The 17,344-nt window shown below is 34.4% G+C and overlaps 1 protein-coding gene across 11 annotated transcripts in view; it reads left to right on the top strand.

Annotated features, from left to right (window-relative positions):
* The window catches only part of ZFX (zinc finger protein X-linked), a 135,614-nt gene that overhangs the window by 81,802 nt on the left and 36,468 nt on the right, over positions 1–17,344 (top strand). For 9 of the 11 annotated variants that reach the window (XM_016433377.2, XM_056793364.1, XM_056793365.1 and 6 more), the window contains one exon: positions 11,070–11,639. The exons of the other annotated variants lie outside the window; for them this stretch is intronic. In XM_016433377.2, the coding sequence (XP_016288863.1) occupies positions 11,070–11,639 (570 nt within the window). The remainder of the gene's footprint in view (positions 1–11,069; positions 11,640–17,344) is intronic. 11 annotated transcript variants of the gene reach the window in all.

Genomic DNA, 17,344 nt, shown 5'->3' on the forward strand with positions numbered 1-17,344 from the left:
TAAACTAATCACTGAAAGATGTTAAGGTGATTAAATTGTTATTGAGTGATGTTCTTATTGGCATACTGGATGGAATAGTACGATAATTTAACCCTCTCTGGGCCTCAATTTTATCATTTATAAAATGAAGAAGCAGGGAGTTAAGGCCCCTTCTAGCTCCAAATCCTATGATTGCTTCCTAAATTGTCTTTCCCTCTCAATTTCCTATTTTTGTCTTAGAGAGTCTTAGAGCCAACTTTTACTATTGCCCTTATGTTTTTTTTTTTTCCCAGTCACTAAACCTTACCAGTTCTTTGCTAATCAGATTCAGCTGCTTTTCAGGGCTTTTCCTTCCTTCTGTGTTATTACAGTATCGTCGTAATTGTTTTCCTTTCTTCCAGTTTCTCCTCCCTCCAAGAGTTTTCATTTCCATAACATTAATCATCTTAAAACTACTTTAGTATTCTGTTCCTGTCTCTGACTTTCAGTGATTTTTCATTTCCTTCAGAATAAAGTCTAAATTCTTCAATCCGGTAGTCTTGGCCTTATGAAATCTTACCTTGTACTTTCAGTACCTAGTCCACATTATGACTATATTCTACCTGGCAATGGAGTCTTCTCAATGTCTGCCTTTCATCCAACATGCATTGCTAATTCTTATTTAACTTTGCTTACTTGAAATGGTTTCTTTTTGACTGTTAAAATCTTATATTCCTCAAATTGTAAAGCAATATATAAATATGAGCTGTTAATATTCAAAAGTCCAGTTTGAGGTCCACCTCTCTTAGCATTTATTAGTTGTGCCTATAGTTTGAACAAGATAGTGTATAATTTCATGTGTGTTAAGTCTTAGTCTTCCAAGCTAAAGTATGAACTCCAGAAGGGAAGAAAATATGTTTCTTATTGTTTCTTCATAGCTCCTAAGAGCTAAAAACAAAACAAAACTAGTTAAGTGGATGAATTTTGAAGGCAAAATATTTGTAATTTTATTCATAGGATATGAGGAATTTGGAAATTAATCACTATGTCCCAAACCTCTTAATTTATTTTAACCCTATAACAAAGTATTCAATTTTCTGCCCAAACCACCAGGATTTCAAAGAGGCATATTTTAAAATGCTGGCTTAATTTTGTAGGCCTTTTCCAGTTACATTAGGAAAAAAAAGTTCACCTAACCAAGAAATTTGATGGCTATTTTATTTTGCTTTTAAAGAATTTAGAAACATAAAGTGCATAGTGAAAGCATTTTAGATTTGGAATCCTAGGACCTATGTCTAACCTTAGACTATACTACTTAGCCATCAGTGTGACCTAGGGCAAGTCAGTTAACCTTTGTGAGATTCAGTTTTCTCTTCTGTAAAATGAAAGGCCTAGAGTATATGATCTCTAGGATTCCTTCTAGCTATAAATTCTATGATCCTCTAGAATTCTGTAGTTGAAAGGCTTAAGAAAAAAAATTTTTTTTAATCAACCCACTGCTTGCATGGAAAATTCCTTCTACATTAACCCTAATTAATGGCCATGCAGCCCCTTTCTAAATAGGGAACTTTTTTTTAAACCATTACCTTCTTAGAATCAGTACTGTGTATTGGTTCCAAGGCAGAAGAATGGTAAGGTAAGAGTGGGGATTAAGTGACTTGCCCAAGGTCACACAGCCAGATTTGAACACAGGTCCTCCCATCTCTAGGCCTGGCTCTCAATGCACCAGCCACCCAATTGCCCCCCAGATGTGTTTTTAATATCTAGTATTACGTCTGGAGTACTTTTTTTTCCTCACTTTTGGTACATGACTGGTCATTTATCATCATATATGTCCGACAATATGATGTCTTTTGTGCCATTTTTGGAACATGTCGAAGATTGGATCCTTGGTAATTGATTTTTTTTTTAGCTCCAACATCTTGTGAAATGGGGAAAAAAAAATTGTTTTCAGTCCAAGTTGATAAAAATTCATTAGTACTTTTTGATCCAATTGTTAAGTGGGTTATGAACAGACTTAATTTTCTGCTCCAGACAACATCACTACCTCCTGGCCTTAGTGATATGCCTTTCTATGATCTGGATGTGAATTTTAGATTTACTCCACCCTGCTTTGTCTAGCAATCAGGAATGTCTACCCCCCTACTTAAGGATTAAGTGTTGAGAAGGATGGCCTATGACAGATATGTGCTAGCAAAGTGACAAATAAGAAACAACTGACAGACCCCCTGGGCTGTCCTAAATCAAGCTTAAGCTACCATTGGCACATGTGAGACACAGGAAGTGATGTAAAAAATGGTCTATATATTTCATGTCACTTCCTCTCTCAGAGCTCTTTTCGTGGAGAGGTGGCTCTGGCTTTTTTTGGCGGTGGAGACATGGAGCTCAGCATCTCTCTCGGAGACGTTGGGTTTGACTATCAATGTGACTCGTGGCAGCCTTTTGGCATCTTGGCATGGGTCAGGTGAGGCGTCTTCCCTGAGCTCTCTTGGAGTTTAGGCTGATTACTTTTTTTTTCCTTTACCTTTCTTAAAACACTATCCTCCTAGGAGGCCCCTCATCTTGGGGAAGGCCTCGTGGCTGAGGTCTCCGAATTCTCCTTAGCTCAGGCGAGGCCGGAGAAATCTTATACCCTTTTCCCTCTCTTCTTCTTAATTCTTTCCCTCTACATTAATTAAACCACCATAAAATTCCCAAACTGACTGGAATATTTTTATTGGGATTTGGAATTAATCTCTGGCGACCAACTAAATTTATATTTCAGTCAAAAACCCTAAATTTACCCCTTACAATGTACGGTGTTTATCCCAATATACCTGCCTATTAATAACACTGTCAAAAGAGGAAAGAGGTTTAGTCTGACATCACTTACTTTGTCATTTCCTGTGGTTCCTAATGACCACCAATATCCTTTACAAGTGCTATATTTTGTAATTGGTTCTAGAATTTTGGTGATCATGAGCATTAAGCTCTGGTCTGTTGTTGAATAAATTTACATTCTCTCATTTTCTCTAAATTGAAATATTTGTTAGTCTCTAAGGCTAACACCTCTTCTAAGTACTCAAAGTTAGAACAGTGTTTTAGCAGTCACATTTTTTGAGCTACCTAGAATTCTCCAATTCAAAGTGATTATAACTCATTTAATTAGAGCAGTAATGTGGTCTTTTACTTCCTCACTTAAATTGGATTTTAATTTCATCATGATCCCTTTTATTATATTCCATTTACTCAAATAATTTTCTCTATGTAAAAAACAAATTGGACAGTTTAGTTTTCTTTGTCATCTGTTAACTTTATTATGTCGATCCCAAGTATTAGATCTTCTTTATTCCTTTTCTTTATTTCTATTAACTAAAGGTGTTTTTGTAATCATCAGAATTTTTCACAAACTCATTTAGAACTCTAGTCTTCTTGACACCATTCTTCAAAGAGCTTGTCATTCATAGATTTATTTTTATTCATTCTTGGTTAAATGTTCCTGATTTCCATATTTTGAACATAAACTTTAATATTTCAGTGACTGAGATCTTGTTAGTATAGATATTATTTCCATTAGATTCTGGGCCATATTTTTTTATACATTTCCTTAAAATTCATCCAAACTCCTAGGGGCCTTTCTTTCAGTCTTTTTTTTTTTGTGGTTCCCAATGTAGTACTTGAATTGTCCGTTTGTTACTCTTTGCTTTCAACATGTAACTGGCCCACTTGCTTTTCTACTTATACATTTACTTGCTATTTCTTATGCCATTTCCCATTTGTGCAATCTTTGTGATATACTTTATAACATTTCTTGCTATGTGTATCTATTACCCTTTGGGGCACCTGCAACTTCAATTCCTTGGAGGCTGTGATATTCACATACTTGTAACTAGGCAGCATTGGTAGAAGAAAATTTGTGTTTAAAAGATGCTTATGCTAGATTGAAGATTAAAGTAATTACATTAAGCCCTAGAACATTGCATAGTTTCCTAAATTAAATTCATGATAATTCAAAAGAATTTTAAACCACTCATACAGGAAAAAGTAGATGAAGAATGCCTATTATCTAGCAAAGGGGGCAAAATGTTACCAGAGGGCCTTGGCCTGTTTTTGTAAGGCCTGTAAGCTACAAATGGCTTTTACATTACGTTTTTAAATACAATAAAACTTTATTTTAAAATGTTAAGAACATTCTTAGCTGACAGGAGTTAAGGGTCTAGACTATATGTAGTTGGATGGACAACCTTTAGCCTTTGTCCACTAGTGTATTCCTTGGACAGATGCTACAAATGGCCAGTGAGTTGTGATCATCCTTTTAAACAGGAGGCAAATGAGCTGACTTGCTTTTGGGAAATTGCAAAATTCTTTCAGTGGACCCAAATTTCTCTAAAACAAAGGCTCATCATTATTATATTAGCATTGTTTTGATGAAATTACATAGTTGTAAGTTATGGGATACAATAGTCTCCAGAGAAATGAAGTTAAGGATCACCCAAAGGACAATCAAGAGGAGAATGTATTACAAACAAGTAATTATGAAGAAGTAATGTTAAGGATGTCATGAAAGATAACTTTCTCCAAAAAAGATGGTGTGCTAGTTTTGAGGCAAGAACAGAGGATTATCTGAGATAATTCTGCATGCTCAGGATGTGAATTTGTGGAATTTGTGGAGGTGGTTATGCTGGGTGAATCTGTGATGCACTTATGGGAGGACATGGAAAAGAATCTCAAGTATGGATAGTTTTCAGCCTGCCTTGTTGGAAGGAACCACCCTCATCAATGATATCAAAGTAATCTAGCTTATTGTTGTAAATTTAGGGTTTAGGCTAAATATAAATTTAGTTGGTCACCAGGGATTTAATTTCTAAATCCCAATGAAATACTCAAGTCAGAATGGAATTTTATGGTGGTTTTATTTACAATAGAAGGAAGAAATTAAGAGAGAGAGAGAGGAAAGAGAATTTAAATTGCTCCAACCTAGGCTGAGCCAGACAGGAGTTTAGAGGCCTTGGCCAAGGGGGCCTCCCCAGAAGCCAAGGGAAAGGGGAGTCAATCCTATCATTCACCTCGTGACAGTCTAAAGGAAGCAGTCTGTCAGAGGAGCTCCTCCAGGCTCGAGTTCCAGGGTCAACTCTGCCAATGCTCCCTCCTCACAGGAAGTGATGTGAAATATAAAGGCAGATCTTTACATCACTTCCTGTGTCTCACATGTGCCAATGGTGACTTAAACTTGGCTTAGGACAGCTCAGGGGGTCAGTCAGTTGTTTCTGATTTGTCACTTGTTGGCACACATTGGTCATAGACCTTCCAGCCCTACACTTAATCCTTAAGTGGGGGTGTATACATTCCTGGTTGCTAGGATTCTAAAGACTAAGCTGGTTTAAGTAAAACTAAAATTCACAATGTATTTTTCTTTCCCCCCACTTTTGAACCCAACTCGTTGTCTTATCTGTAGTGCCAGTTCTAGATTTTAAATATACATATGTGAACTTATGTGAAGCATTTAGATGGTAGCAAGGATAGATTGCTGGGCCTGGAATCAGAAAGATCTGAGTTCAAAATCCAGTCTCACACACTTACTAGTTTACTAGTGACCCTGGGCAAGACATTTGTTTGCCTCAGTTTACTTATCTGTAAAATGGGTATAATAATAGCACCTACCTTATAGCATCATTCTAAGGATCAAATGAGAACATTGTAAAGTGCTAAGCTCACTACCTGGCAAATAGTAAGTGCTGTATAAATGTTAATTATTATTATATGTGTGTATAAACATTTTCTCTTTTATCTATATACAGATAATATATATATATATATATATATATATATATATATATAAATATACTCATATACAAATACATCACACATGCACATATACACACAATTTATTATGTCTTCCAATCTTATTTTATAATCTGGCCAAAAAGTATTTTTTCCCATTTAGTGTTTCTCTATAGGTTAGTAGCCTGATCTCTTGAATAATCATGAATCTATTTTAGAAGATCCTGTAAAATTCAGATGCCTGATGAAATCAGCTCATTATCATCCACAAAAGAGAGACATTTGGAAAAAATTTCACCACTTCTCTTTCATTTGGACCTGGCTTACTGGGTTAGTGGTGAATCTCTTTGGTGTGCAAATATTTCTTGGTTCTATGCCTTGCTTGATGTTAATATTAAGGCTGCTGAATAGTTATACTATGTTTGCACTTAGCAAGAATTTTATGTGATCTTAATGTATACATGAAAGACTTCATGGGAAGAGATTCTTTTAAGGTTTTTACTGAACTGCTTTTATGTAATCAGTAAAGATACCCCTGTGGTATTTTGTAATATCTTAATCTTAGCTATAGAGGATAGCTGGTAAAAGCTTATATATATTAATTTGCATAAAGATTTCATAAAGTTGAGAAAGTAGACATATGGGTTGGTGTCTCCTAAGTATTTTAGTGTCCATGAATTCTCCCCATCCCCAATTCTTTTGTTGTTGTTTTTTGTGCTGAATATATCTTGTGAAGAAATTGTTTGCTCTTTTGGGGAATATAGTCTCCAAAATGTTCTCTATCATTGCCTATATGGACTTGCCTATTTGATCTTCTATATTTGATTTTCTGAATCTTTTCTTCCTGACTTCATCTTCTTACATACCATTTCTAATTCATCTTCTTACATACCATTTCTAATTCTTTTTTTTTAAACCCTTACCTTCCATCTTAGAATCAATTCTGGGTATTGGTTCTAATGCAGAAGAGTGGTAAAGGCTAAACAATGGGATTTAAGTGGCTTGCCTAGGGTCATACAGTTGGGAAGTGTCTGAGGTTAGATTTAAAGCCAGGACCTCCCATCTCTGGGCCTGACTCAATCCTCTAAACCACCCAGCTGCCCCCATTTCTAATTCTTTGAATTACATTGGATCTAGATTTTAGAGCCCAGATGTGATGATTTATCAATATTGAGGGAAATCGTTTGTTATAAAAATGTTGGTAAATTTGTTCCAGTTTATATCACTTTTCCCTTGGGATGATGTTACTCCTTTAGGTCACATGTTAGACTTTTTTTTTTTTAACATATCCCTTCTATCTTAGAATCAATACTAGTTATTGAATCCAAGGCAGAAAAGTGATAAGGGCTGGGCAGTTAGGGTTAAGCGACTTGCCCAGGATAATATAGCTAGAATGTATCTGAGGCCAGATTTGAAGCCACATTCTCCCAAATCCAGGCCTGACTATCCACTGAGTCACCTAACTACCCTCAGACTTTCTTTTGACTTGATTTTGCTTCCAATCCTTTTGCTCTTTTATTCGGATTCATTGTTTGTAATCTTTTGCCACCCTTTTCCATTTTGCTTTACAAATAGATTTATAATGTAAATCAGTGTTGCCCTTGGCTTTAATTCTCTATTTGGCAAGAAGATCAGGTGTATACTTGTTATAATTCCTGAGCTCTTTTGTCTTCCTTTTGTTGGTTTTATATTGGCTAACTTTTTGCAAGAATAGTGATAATTGAGCTCATTATAATTTGTCTTACAGCATTGATAGATAATTTGAATTGGTAAGGTTGAAGTTGCTTTAACTATTCAGGGTGGCTTCTCATTTTTAGAATATTCTAATTTGATAGACTTTTTAATCTTTGCTCTTATTTAGTAAGAAAGGTAATTCAGAAGAAAAATATTAATGACATACAATGTGAGATAAAAGATGTTATTATAAAAACCTTTGGCCTCTTTCATTTTCCAAGTCCAAACTATATTTCACAAATATAAAATCTGGGATCATTAGAAAATTCTCTATGTAACCATATTAGTGTTTTAGGTTCCTCTTTGAAATTTTTTTTCAATACAATTCTTAAAGTCTTTTCATCTCTCTTGATTATAGGATCATAGATCTTCAGCTGGAAGGAATTTAAGAGATAATCTAGTCCAGCTCTCTCTTTTTTATAATTAAGGAAATTGAGGTCTAGAGAATTTAAGTGACATGTTGCATAGGTAGTATCAGAGGCAGGATTTGAATGGAGTCTGGAATCAATGCTCTTTCCATTTTTCCATAGTCTTTTTGTTTTAGATTTTGCTACCTATCAATCATAACTTATTTTTTTTCTGATATTTCTCAGTTATAGTCTCCAAAATTCTAGTGTATATACTAAATTATACCATCATTCTTTCCCCCTGGCTTTCACAACCTCTAAAATGATACAATCATTTTCTTTGAAGATTACTCTTCTTGTTTACTAGTTCTTACCTATTCAGAATTAGGTTCAGAATATCATTTTCCCTAGACACTTTGCCTTCTGAAATATGAAATTATAGTAAAGTAAGTAAAAAATTTATAGATGCATAACTCTTGGCAGAAGGAGTCCTTTAGCATATGTCCAAATATTTAAAAGCTTCTCATCACAACAATGTCTTGCTTCCTTGCCAGTTTTGTAATCTGATGAGTTTATATTACTTTTAAATTCCTTTATACTAATTCTGTATAATCCAACTTGAGGATATTGTTAAATGGGATGATAACTACATTTTCTTGCCCACTTTATTGCAGTATGTAAAGATGATTAAATTTTATCTTTAAAATTATAATAATTTCTTTAGAGAAATTGATAGGAATAGTACAACAGGTCCACGTTGTTCAGAGAATGAGATAGTCATTCAGGGCCTGTCAAATTTCTAAACACTTAAAGACCTTTTGTCTGCCTTTTGAGTAAATTACTTAATTTGGGGATATCTAAATTTTGATGTGTAAATACTTACATATGTATTTGATGTATAAAAATAATAATATAGAATAACAATATCATCATTAGTTGTTTAAGACTTTACTCTTCATTATCTCATTTGATAAGAATCATAGAATAGTGGATAGAGCATTGGCCACAAAGCCAGGAAGACTAGGGTTCAAGTCCTGCCTCTGACACATATGTGTACTTTAACAAGTTTTTTAATCTTAGTGAATACTCTAGTCAACTTATTTTTTTTTAACTCTGTCTTCCTATCAATTCTAAGACAAAAAAGTAACAAGTCTTTCCAAATGGGATTAAGTGACTTGCTCCCAGGGTCACACAGCTAGAAAAAAGGCCAGATTTGAACCCAGGTCCTCTTGACTCTAAGCCTGGTGCTCTACCCACTGTGCTACCTAGTTGTACCTCTAGATGACTTAAAAATTAAAAAAAAAAAAAACCTCTTACCTTTTGTCTTAGAATCAATACTGGGTATTGGTTCTAAGGCAGAAGAGAGGAGTAAGGGCCAGGCAGTGAGAGTTAAGTGACTTTGCTCAGAGTCACACAAATAGGAAGTGTCTGAGGTCAAATTTGAACCCAGGACCTCCTGTCTCTAAATCTGGCTCTCAATCCACTGAGCCACCCAGCTGCCCCCTCTAGGTGACTTTTTAAGACCAAGTTGCAGAGAAGGTGTTGTGTTGGACTGATAGATAGGATTTCCTGGGAGAATCTTGTATCAATGAAATCAGAGATCTTTCTCAATCTCATTCCCTCTCTTATTTGATACCTCAAACCATGTTAGTTAGGCATATAAGCTATTATCCCCATTTTACAAATGAAGAAACATGGTGAGAAAGATTGTGTTCATTTAATCCAGCTAGATGGCATAGCCTAGCACAAAAACACAGATCTGGTATAAGTCCAGTGGTTTTAAAAAATTGTACCTTAACATAAAAATAAGTATTTAAAAGCAGAATGATGATACTGAGTTAACAATTGTAGATAGTGTAAGGAAAATGAATAAAAATTGTGAAAGTATTTTACAAAAGAAATTCTGGAGACCTTAAAAATACCTCCTAAATTCATGATGATAGAGTTATTGTTTTAGCTCATTTTAAATAATTTTTGAGAGTTAAGATTTGTGGATTTTTAAAAACTTTTTCAGAATGAACAGTAATGAATGAAGAATTTCTGTCCCTGTGTATTAATGCAGTGATTTGTTTTATGTACCTGCAAAGTTGATGGAAGAGTAGTAAGAAGTAGTAAGATAGTTAAGGAGTGATCTTTCAGTTAAGAAACTAAAATTATTTTTCTTGTAATGACAAGATCATTGGGGATGAGTAAAAAAACATAGCTTCTATTTCTAGATCATGTAGTTAATTTGTCTGTGCATGACATAGGGTTAGTCACTTTTACATTTTGGGGTAAGAATGAGTGTTAGAATAGATAATGAGCCCATATTCTTGGGTTTTTTTCCATCTTAAAATTTTAGCTTCTTCTCTTATCCTGGTCCTTAACTATGAAAGAATATTTTTTCTTTCTGTTCTTTGTTTCTTCCAAAGCATACTTTTCTTTTAAAAAGGCTTTACTTATTTCTCCTACTTCTCACTTATGCTGAACTTAAATATGCTATAATTATGCCATAATTCAAGATGTCTTTTTTCCATTTAAATGCATATTACCTATGACCATACATAGCTCTGCATTCAGATTGTTGTTAGAACAAACAGTAAGGAAGAAATTTGAGGGATTGAGGGGAAGAGCATTCTGGTAAAATGAATAGAAAGGAGAAATCAGAAGAGGGTGAATATTTTGTGAAGAAAAGGGGAAAATTAATGTATGGTGAAGGAAAGAGTCAGTGTATTTTGAAGGTAATTTTTCTTGGTACCTATTCTTATTTTTTAATTTATAGTCATTTGTAAATATTTAGATGACATCAGTTTTAATGCTGTTAAGACTTTTTATTGTCTTTGTTTCCAGAAGTCTATTTCTATTTCAGAATATATTCTCTGATTGCCTCTGGTCATTGGTTTCTCTAGAATGTTTTCCCAAATATTATTTGAATATGTTTTGCATGACTTCATTTGTATAATAGATGTCATATTTCTTCTCAGTGGGTGAGAGAGAGAGGAGGTAGGAGAGAAAGAATTTGGAACTGAAAGTAAAACATTTTAAAATAAAAAAATATTGTTTGACTTGTGACAGGTCAAAAAAGTGATCCTTGTATTATAAGTATGTATTCCCCAACCTCCTCCCCAAAGTGGAAGTAAATCACGCCATTTATTGCTTTAGTCGAATTCAGTAGAAGAGACAACTTTGAAGTCAGTATGTTCCCTGTGGAATTTTTTTTTAAAGTAATCTATCATTTGAAATAGGCTTGTATGCCTGCAAGTTGTTCATTTTTGTTTTTATTTTTTTAAGGAGCTGATGCTACACACATGGATGGTGATCAAATTGTTGTGGAAGTACAAGAAACTGTTTTTGTTTCAGATGTGGTGGATTCAGACATAACTGTGCATAACTTTGTCCCTGATGACCCAGACTCTGTAGTAATCCAAGATGTTATTGAGGACGTTGTTATAGAGGATGTTCAGTGCCCAGATATCATGGAAGAAGCAGATGTGTCTGAAACAGTCATTATTCCTGAGCAAGTGCTGGACACAGATGTAACTGAAGAAGTCTCCTTAGCACATTGCACTGTTCCTGATGATGTTTTAGCCTCTGACATTACTACAGCAACTATGTCTATACCAGAACATGTATTGACAAGTGACTCTATGCATGTACCCGATGTTGGACATGTGGAACATGTTGTTCATGACAATGTTGTAGAAGCAGAAATTGTCACAGATCCTCTGACAACTGATGTAGTTTCAGAAGAAGTATTGGTAGCAGACTGTGCCTCAGAAGCTGTTATAGATGCCAATGGAATCCCTGTGGAACAACAAGATGATGATAAAAGCAACTGTGAGGATTACCTTATGATTTCCTGTAAGTTTTGGGGTAAAGCTTTATTGTCAAAGATATATTTTGAAAAATGTCTTCTCTAAATATCAGGGATGATATTTACTTTACATGAAATTTCTATGAAATTAAAGTAAATCTCATAAACCTACCTGTATTTGTGTTTTAGTTGGTTCCTATTAAGTGAGGACCTTAAGAAAATTTGAGTACTTAAGGGACTTCTGATAGGGATTGTTGCCATATGAAGACAGCTTAAGAAGATTAGCACTTTTCAGTTTAGAAAGATGTTGAATGGGAATTGAATTGATTCCTTAAATCATAAAGGGTGGGGTGAAGATGAACCACCTAATCTTGATATACCATAATTAGGAGAGCAATGCCTTAAGTTTCCAGTGAAACAAAAAAGGAAATGTATAATACAGCAGATAAGAGGTGAGTACAGAGAAAAATATAAGCATCTTCAAAAGAGTTTGGAGAAATTGAATGACTGACTTATAATTGGTTACTGGAAGGAAACTAGGGTGTTTTGTTACTTTCCTATCTTTTTCAGCTTGACACGCAGTCATGCCCTAGAAAAAAATATTTCTTAGACCTGTTTTCAGAAGTAGAATACAAGATTGGATGTATCATGGATCTAATCATAATGTGAAAAATCTTTTTTTTTTTTAAATAAACCCTTACCTTCCGTTTTGGAATCAATACTGTGTATTGGTTCCAAGGCAGAAGAGTGGTAAGGGCTAGGCAATGGGGGTCAAGTGACTTGCTCAGGGTCACAAAGCTGGAAAGTGTCTGAGGCCAGATTTGAACCTAGGACCTCCTGTCTCTAGGCCTGTCTCTCAATCCACTGGGCTACCCAGCTTCCCTCTAATGTGAAAAATCTTAATGATATTAAAATAGATTTCTGTAAGAAAATAATTGCAAGCAATTTGCTTCTCCAGAGTCTTGTGTGAATATTCAACAAAGCATTGTTAAATAATATAATGTGTAGTAAATCTGTAACAGTTGAAGGTTACATGTACAATGTAATTTTGCAAACATTTATTGTACTTATTCTGTGCAAAGTATTGTTAGATGCCGAGGAAGATGCAAAGAGTATGGTTTCCACCTTTAGGAACTTATCAGAGAGAGGAGACAGGGAAATAATGATGATACCAGAGAAATACACTTGGTTTATAAAAGGTATAAATAAAATTCTATAAGAGTTCTAAGCACAAAGTAATTTCTTACTGGGGAGGATGAGAGAAAGCTTTGTGGAAGAAGGAAGGGTAATTTGAGTTAGTCCTTCAAGAAGGGATAGAATTGCAGTAGGTAGAGATGGATGAGGTGGAATTCCAAGGAGAGTTGGGTGTGAACAAAGGAATAGAAGCAGGAAAGTGAGGGACATGTTCAGGGAACAGTGAGTAGTCCAGTTTGGTTGAACATAGAGTAAATGAAGGAGAGAAATAGGAAATAATTCTGGAAGGATGGTTTGGAACCAGGACTTTTAATAACCAGAAATTGTATCCTTTTTGGCCGGCAATTAGAGAATCTTGGAATAATTATGAGCTACGTAGTGCCATGATCATATCTGTATTTGGAAGATTAAATTGGCATTAATTCCCCAGGTGAGAGGGATCAGAGGCTAGGAGATCAGAGGACTCTACTTAAGAAAAAAAAAAAAGAGTAACAGAGAAGCCTAGTTGAGAAAGTGTTCTTGGCTGGTTCTGGATGCCTTCTTTCTCTTTTCAAAGAAAAACAAAGCCTAGTTTTCCAGAGAGTATAATATTTGGAGTCAGCATTTTTAATCGCATATAGCCTAATAATCAATTACCCCCATCTTTTCAAGGAGCTCTTGAAGAAAGTGTCCCACAGATTCTTGGATGGGAAGGTTAGCAGAGTGCTGATTACCAACACTGTCAAGGGAAAAAGCATGGTTTTATTTTCTGTCTTTTTCAGTCATTCATACATTCTTCCCTAAAAAATAATTGTTATGTGTATGTGTTCTAGAATAAATTTCCATATCTTCTCTGAAATCGGCTGGTTTTGATGCCATAGCTGATGAAATAGCTGAGCAGCTATTAATTTTTCCAGTTACATGGAAGGTGGAAATATTTAAGACTGTTTCCATGTGGATATTATACTTCAAAAAAAAAGTTTCCAGGATATGATGCTTCTTTTCTTGTTTTGCTGCTTACTTTGTTACTCTGTATATTATTGTATAGTGTATTACATCAGTAGTGGAAGTAATGACAAATACTTTTTGTTTTGGTTTGTAGACTGTTGGCTTTTTCTGTTTGCAATCTGGTACCTCAGGCTTAAAGCTTCTTTCTTTTATTTAAAAAAGAAAAACAAAAACCAAAATTTTTAACTTCCATCTTAGAATTGCTACTAAGTATTTGTTTAAAGGCAGAAAGAAGGTAGGCAATTGGGTACAGGATCATGTAGCTAGAAAGCTCTTTATCCAGTGAGCCACCCAACTGTGTGTCCCTAAAGGTTTTTTTTCAGTATATCAATGCTAAACTGATAGAGCTGTCCATAATCTTCATATAGATTTGAAAATTAAAATCTTTTGAAAACAAAAGCTCCAAAATTGGGAAATTATTTAAATAAACTACATTGCTTAAAAGGTTTCCATGATCTAACTGATTTCTAATTGAACATGGCTGAAGAATTTTAACTCAAACCGTAGATATATGTTCAATTCTAAAAATAAAAAAAAATCAGAAGTGTCAAAACAGTAGCCACATAAAGTAGAAAACAGCTCACTGTTCTAATCGCAGTGCGTATTTAGAAGGTAGTGTTATAAAGTTTGTCATCAAGGTATGATTTCATTCTCAGTTCTTTATTTTCATTACTAACTATAGGCTTTCCCCTATATCTATATATAGTCTTCATTTATCACTTAGCACAGTGTCTGGCACATAGTAGGTGCTTAATAAATGTTGTTAGATTGATTGACTGATTCACTCATGGGAGTCAATAGTTGAACTAGTATACACATTTACATAACAAAGTTTTCCATGGCTGAGCATTTAAGACTTTTTGGTGTTTTTTTGTATAACAGTTGTTATGAAAACATCTTTGTACAGTTTTTAATTTTATTTTCTTAGGGTGTAATCCCCAAAGTGGCATATTACTGTGCCAAAGGATTTGATTATTTTTATTACTCTTCTTACTCATTAGCAGGATATAGTTCCAAAAGTTTTTTTAAAATCAGTTTAATATCAATAGCTGTTTGAAAATCTATTTCTTTGTTTCTTCAACTTCATCCATATTGTGCTTTTTCACTTTTTATTTTAGTGGATATGATGGTACTTTTAATATGCTTGTTTTTAGTTATTACTGTTAGAACCATTTCCATAATTATTTAGTATTTGTATTTCTTTTTATGTGATCATTATTTTGTCCTTTGGAGATTATATATCATTTAATTGCCTATATATTTTGAGGATTAAAACCTCTAATTTTAATTGTGAATACATATTTTCCTATTTTAAAATTTTGTACAGAAATGTTTTAGGTTTATCCAATATTAACTGTGCTACTTTTGCAGGTAATTCTCTTGTTTCAGGAGTCAAGAAATTATCTCCCCTCAAAATTGGATTATATACATTATTACTCCTTTAAGGGGTTTGTCTTTTAAGTATAAATTCTTAATCCAGCCGTAGTTATGTATTTTCTTTGTATTTATACCAAATTTTCCTGGTAGCATTTATGGAATAATATGTTTCCTTTTCCCTGTTATTTTATTTTACTTGGTTTGTCTTTAAACTCTTAAAATAGATTTGGATCTATTTTTTATATCTTTTATTTGGTTTCACTGGCTTGCTGATCTGTTCGTAATCTATTACCAAATAATTTTAACTAGTTGCTTTATAGTCTTTTTAGAGGATTTGCTTATGTTCACTTCGCAAGGATCTAGTACTTCATTGAAATTGGTACTTCTCCATTTTTGCCGATTGTAATCCCTCTCTACAAGTGTTGTATACTTTTCAGGAATTGTTGTATCCTGAGAAATTCCTTCACCTTGCAAGAAATATGTGGATGATCCATTCTAGACTTTTCTTTTTTTGGATGACAGGCATAACTTTCCATTTCTCTGACCAGTATTTAAAGGCTTTTCAGATGGGTAGTATTTTGCCAGCTAATACATTACTTTTAAAAACCTTTTGGTTGTTCAGTTATTTCAGTTATATCTGACTCTTTGTGGCCTCATTTGGGGTTTTCTTGGCAGATACTGGTGTTGTTTACCATTTCCTTCTCTAGGTCATTTTACAGATGAGGTAAACTGAGGCAAACGGGGTTAAGTAACTTGCCCAGGGTCACCCAGTCTGTCTGAGACTGAATTTGAACTGAGGTCTTCCTGACTCCAAGTCCAGTGCTCTTATCTACCACCTAGCTGCCCTTCAAGGACCTCAGTCATCTCATCACCATAATAAAGAATCAGAATATTATGCATACACATGAACTTTTGATGTTCCTGGAAAAATGTCTGAATAAAACTATATCTTGTTCTCTTCATAATGAGGAATGAATATCATCTCCATTATTACTCACAGTAGCATCATGAAAATAGGCATAGATTTTTTTTTTTTAATTCTTAAGACAGAAAGGCAAGGGCTAGGTAAACAGTTAAATGACTTGCCTAGAGTCACATAGCTAAGAAGTATCTTAAGTCAGATTTGAACCCGGACCTTCCTGACTCCAGGCCTGGCACTCTATCCACAATTTTAATGAATTTCTTTAAGTCATTCAGACTTATTTAATAAATCTTAGGACTCTTGATTCCTTCACTAAATAGTTTTTGGGTACCTTCCCCATGCTAAAGGCAATAATAAGTGCTATAAGGGTATATTAAAAAATTAGAAAATGTTGATTAAAGTAGCATATAAAGAAATTAAAGCCTTAGATCTGTGATCCTAGGTAGTGCTTTAAGGTTTACAATGTGCCTTAACATTTGTTATTTCATTTGATTCTCACTATTTGAGGCAAGTGTTGCAGCTGCTGTCATTTTCCTTTTACCAAAAGAAACTTTAATGTCAATGATTTATTAGGACCTGGACTCAAACCCAGGCTTTCTGACACCAAGTCTAATATGTTTTCTCTGTCTTTATAAATTTGATGGTTATTTTGATACAATTGACCCTTAAACCAGCAAACACAGAAATAATACCCTATCCCCCTTTTCAAAGTACATTTCCTGAAATAGTTAAGCAGAATCACCTAATTGCTTGTTGGTTGTGACTGATGTTTATTGGTGATGGTTTGCATTGTTAACAAAAAGGAAAGATGCTTGCCTTTACATTGATAACAAGATGCCTACCTTTTTTTGATCCAAGGTTTGGTTACCTTCTAGTGTTCATTTGCTTTACATTGTTGTAGTTGCCTAGATATTTTTGGCTCTGCTGTCTTCATGCTTTGCATCAATTCACGTAAGTTCCTTTATACTTCATCATTATGATTAAAATTATGAGACTGATAGTAGCTTAATAACTTTATTAAGTCAGAGTAGTAATAATAAAGAGAGGGAAAGATTGGAAAGAGGTAGAGAGATTCCTGTGGCTAACTCCAACAAAGGTTCCTTCAGCTCTCCAAGCTCCAGCCAGAAGGCTCCCAAGTTTCCTCTTATAAGCTGTTTTCTCCACCCACTAACTCTCACACATTTACATGCCAGGAACCAACCATGATTTCTTAATTTGCCTGGGCTGCCTAGGGGGCAGTGCCTGTGGAATCAATTTCCTGTCTCATTGGTT

Source organism: Monodelphis domestica, chromosome 4, assembly GCF_027887165.1.
Source record: "Monodelphis domestica isolate mMonDom1 chromosome 4, mMonDom1.pri, whole genome shotgun sequence".
In the NCBI taxonomy this organism is placed as follows: domain Eukaryota; kingdom Metazoa; phylum Chordata; class Mammalia; order Didelphimorphia; family Didelphidae; genus Monodelphis; species Monodelphis domestica.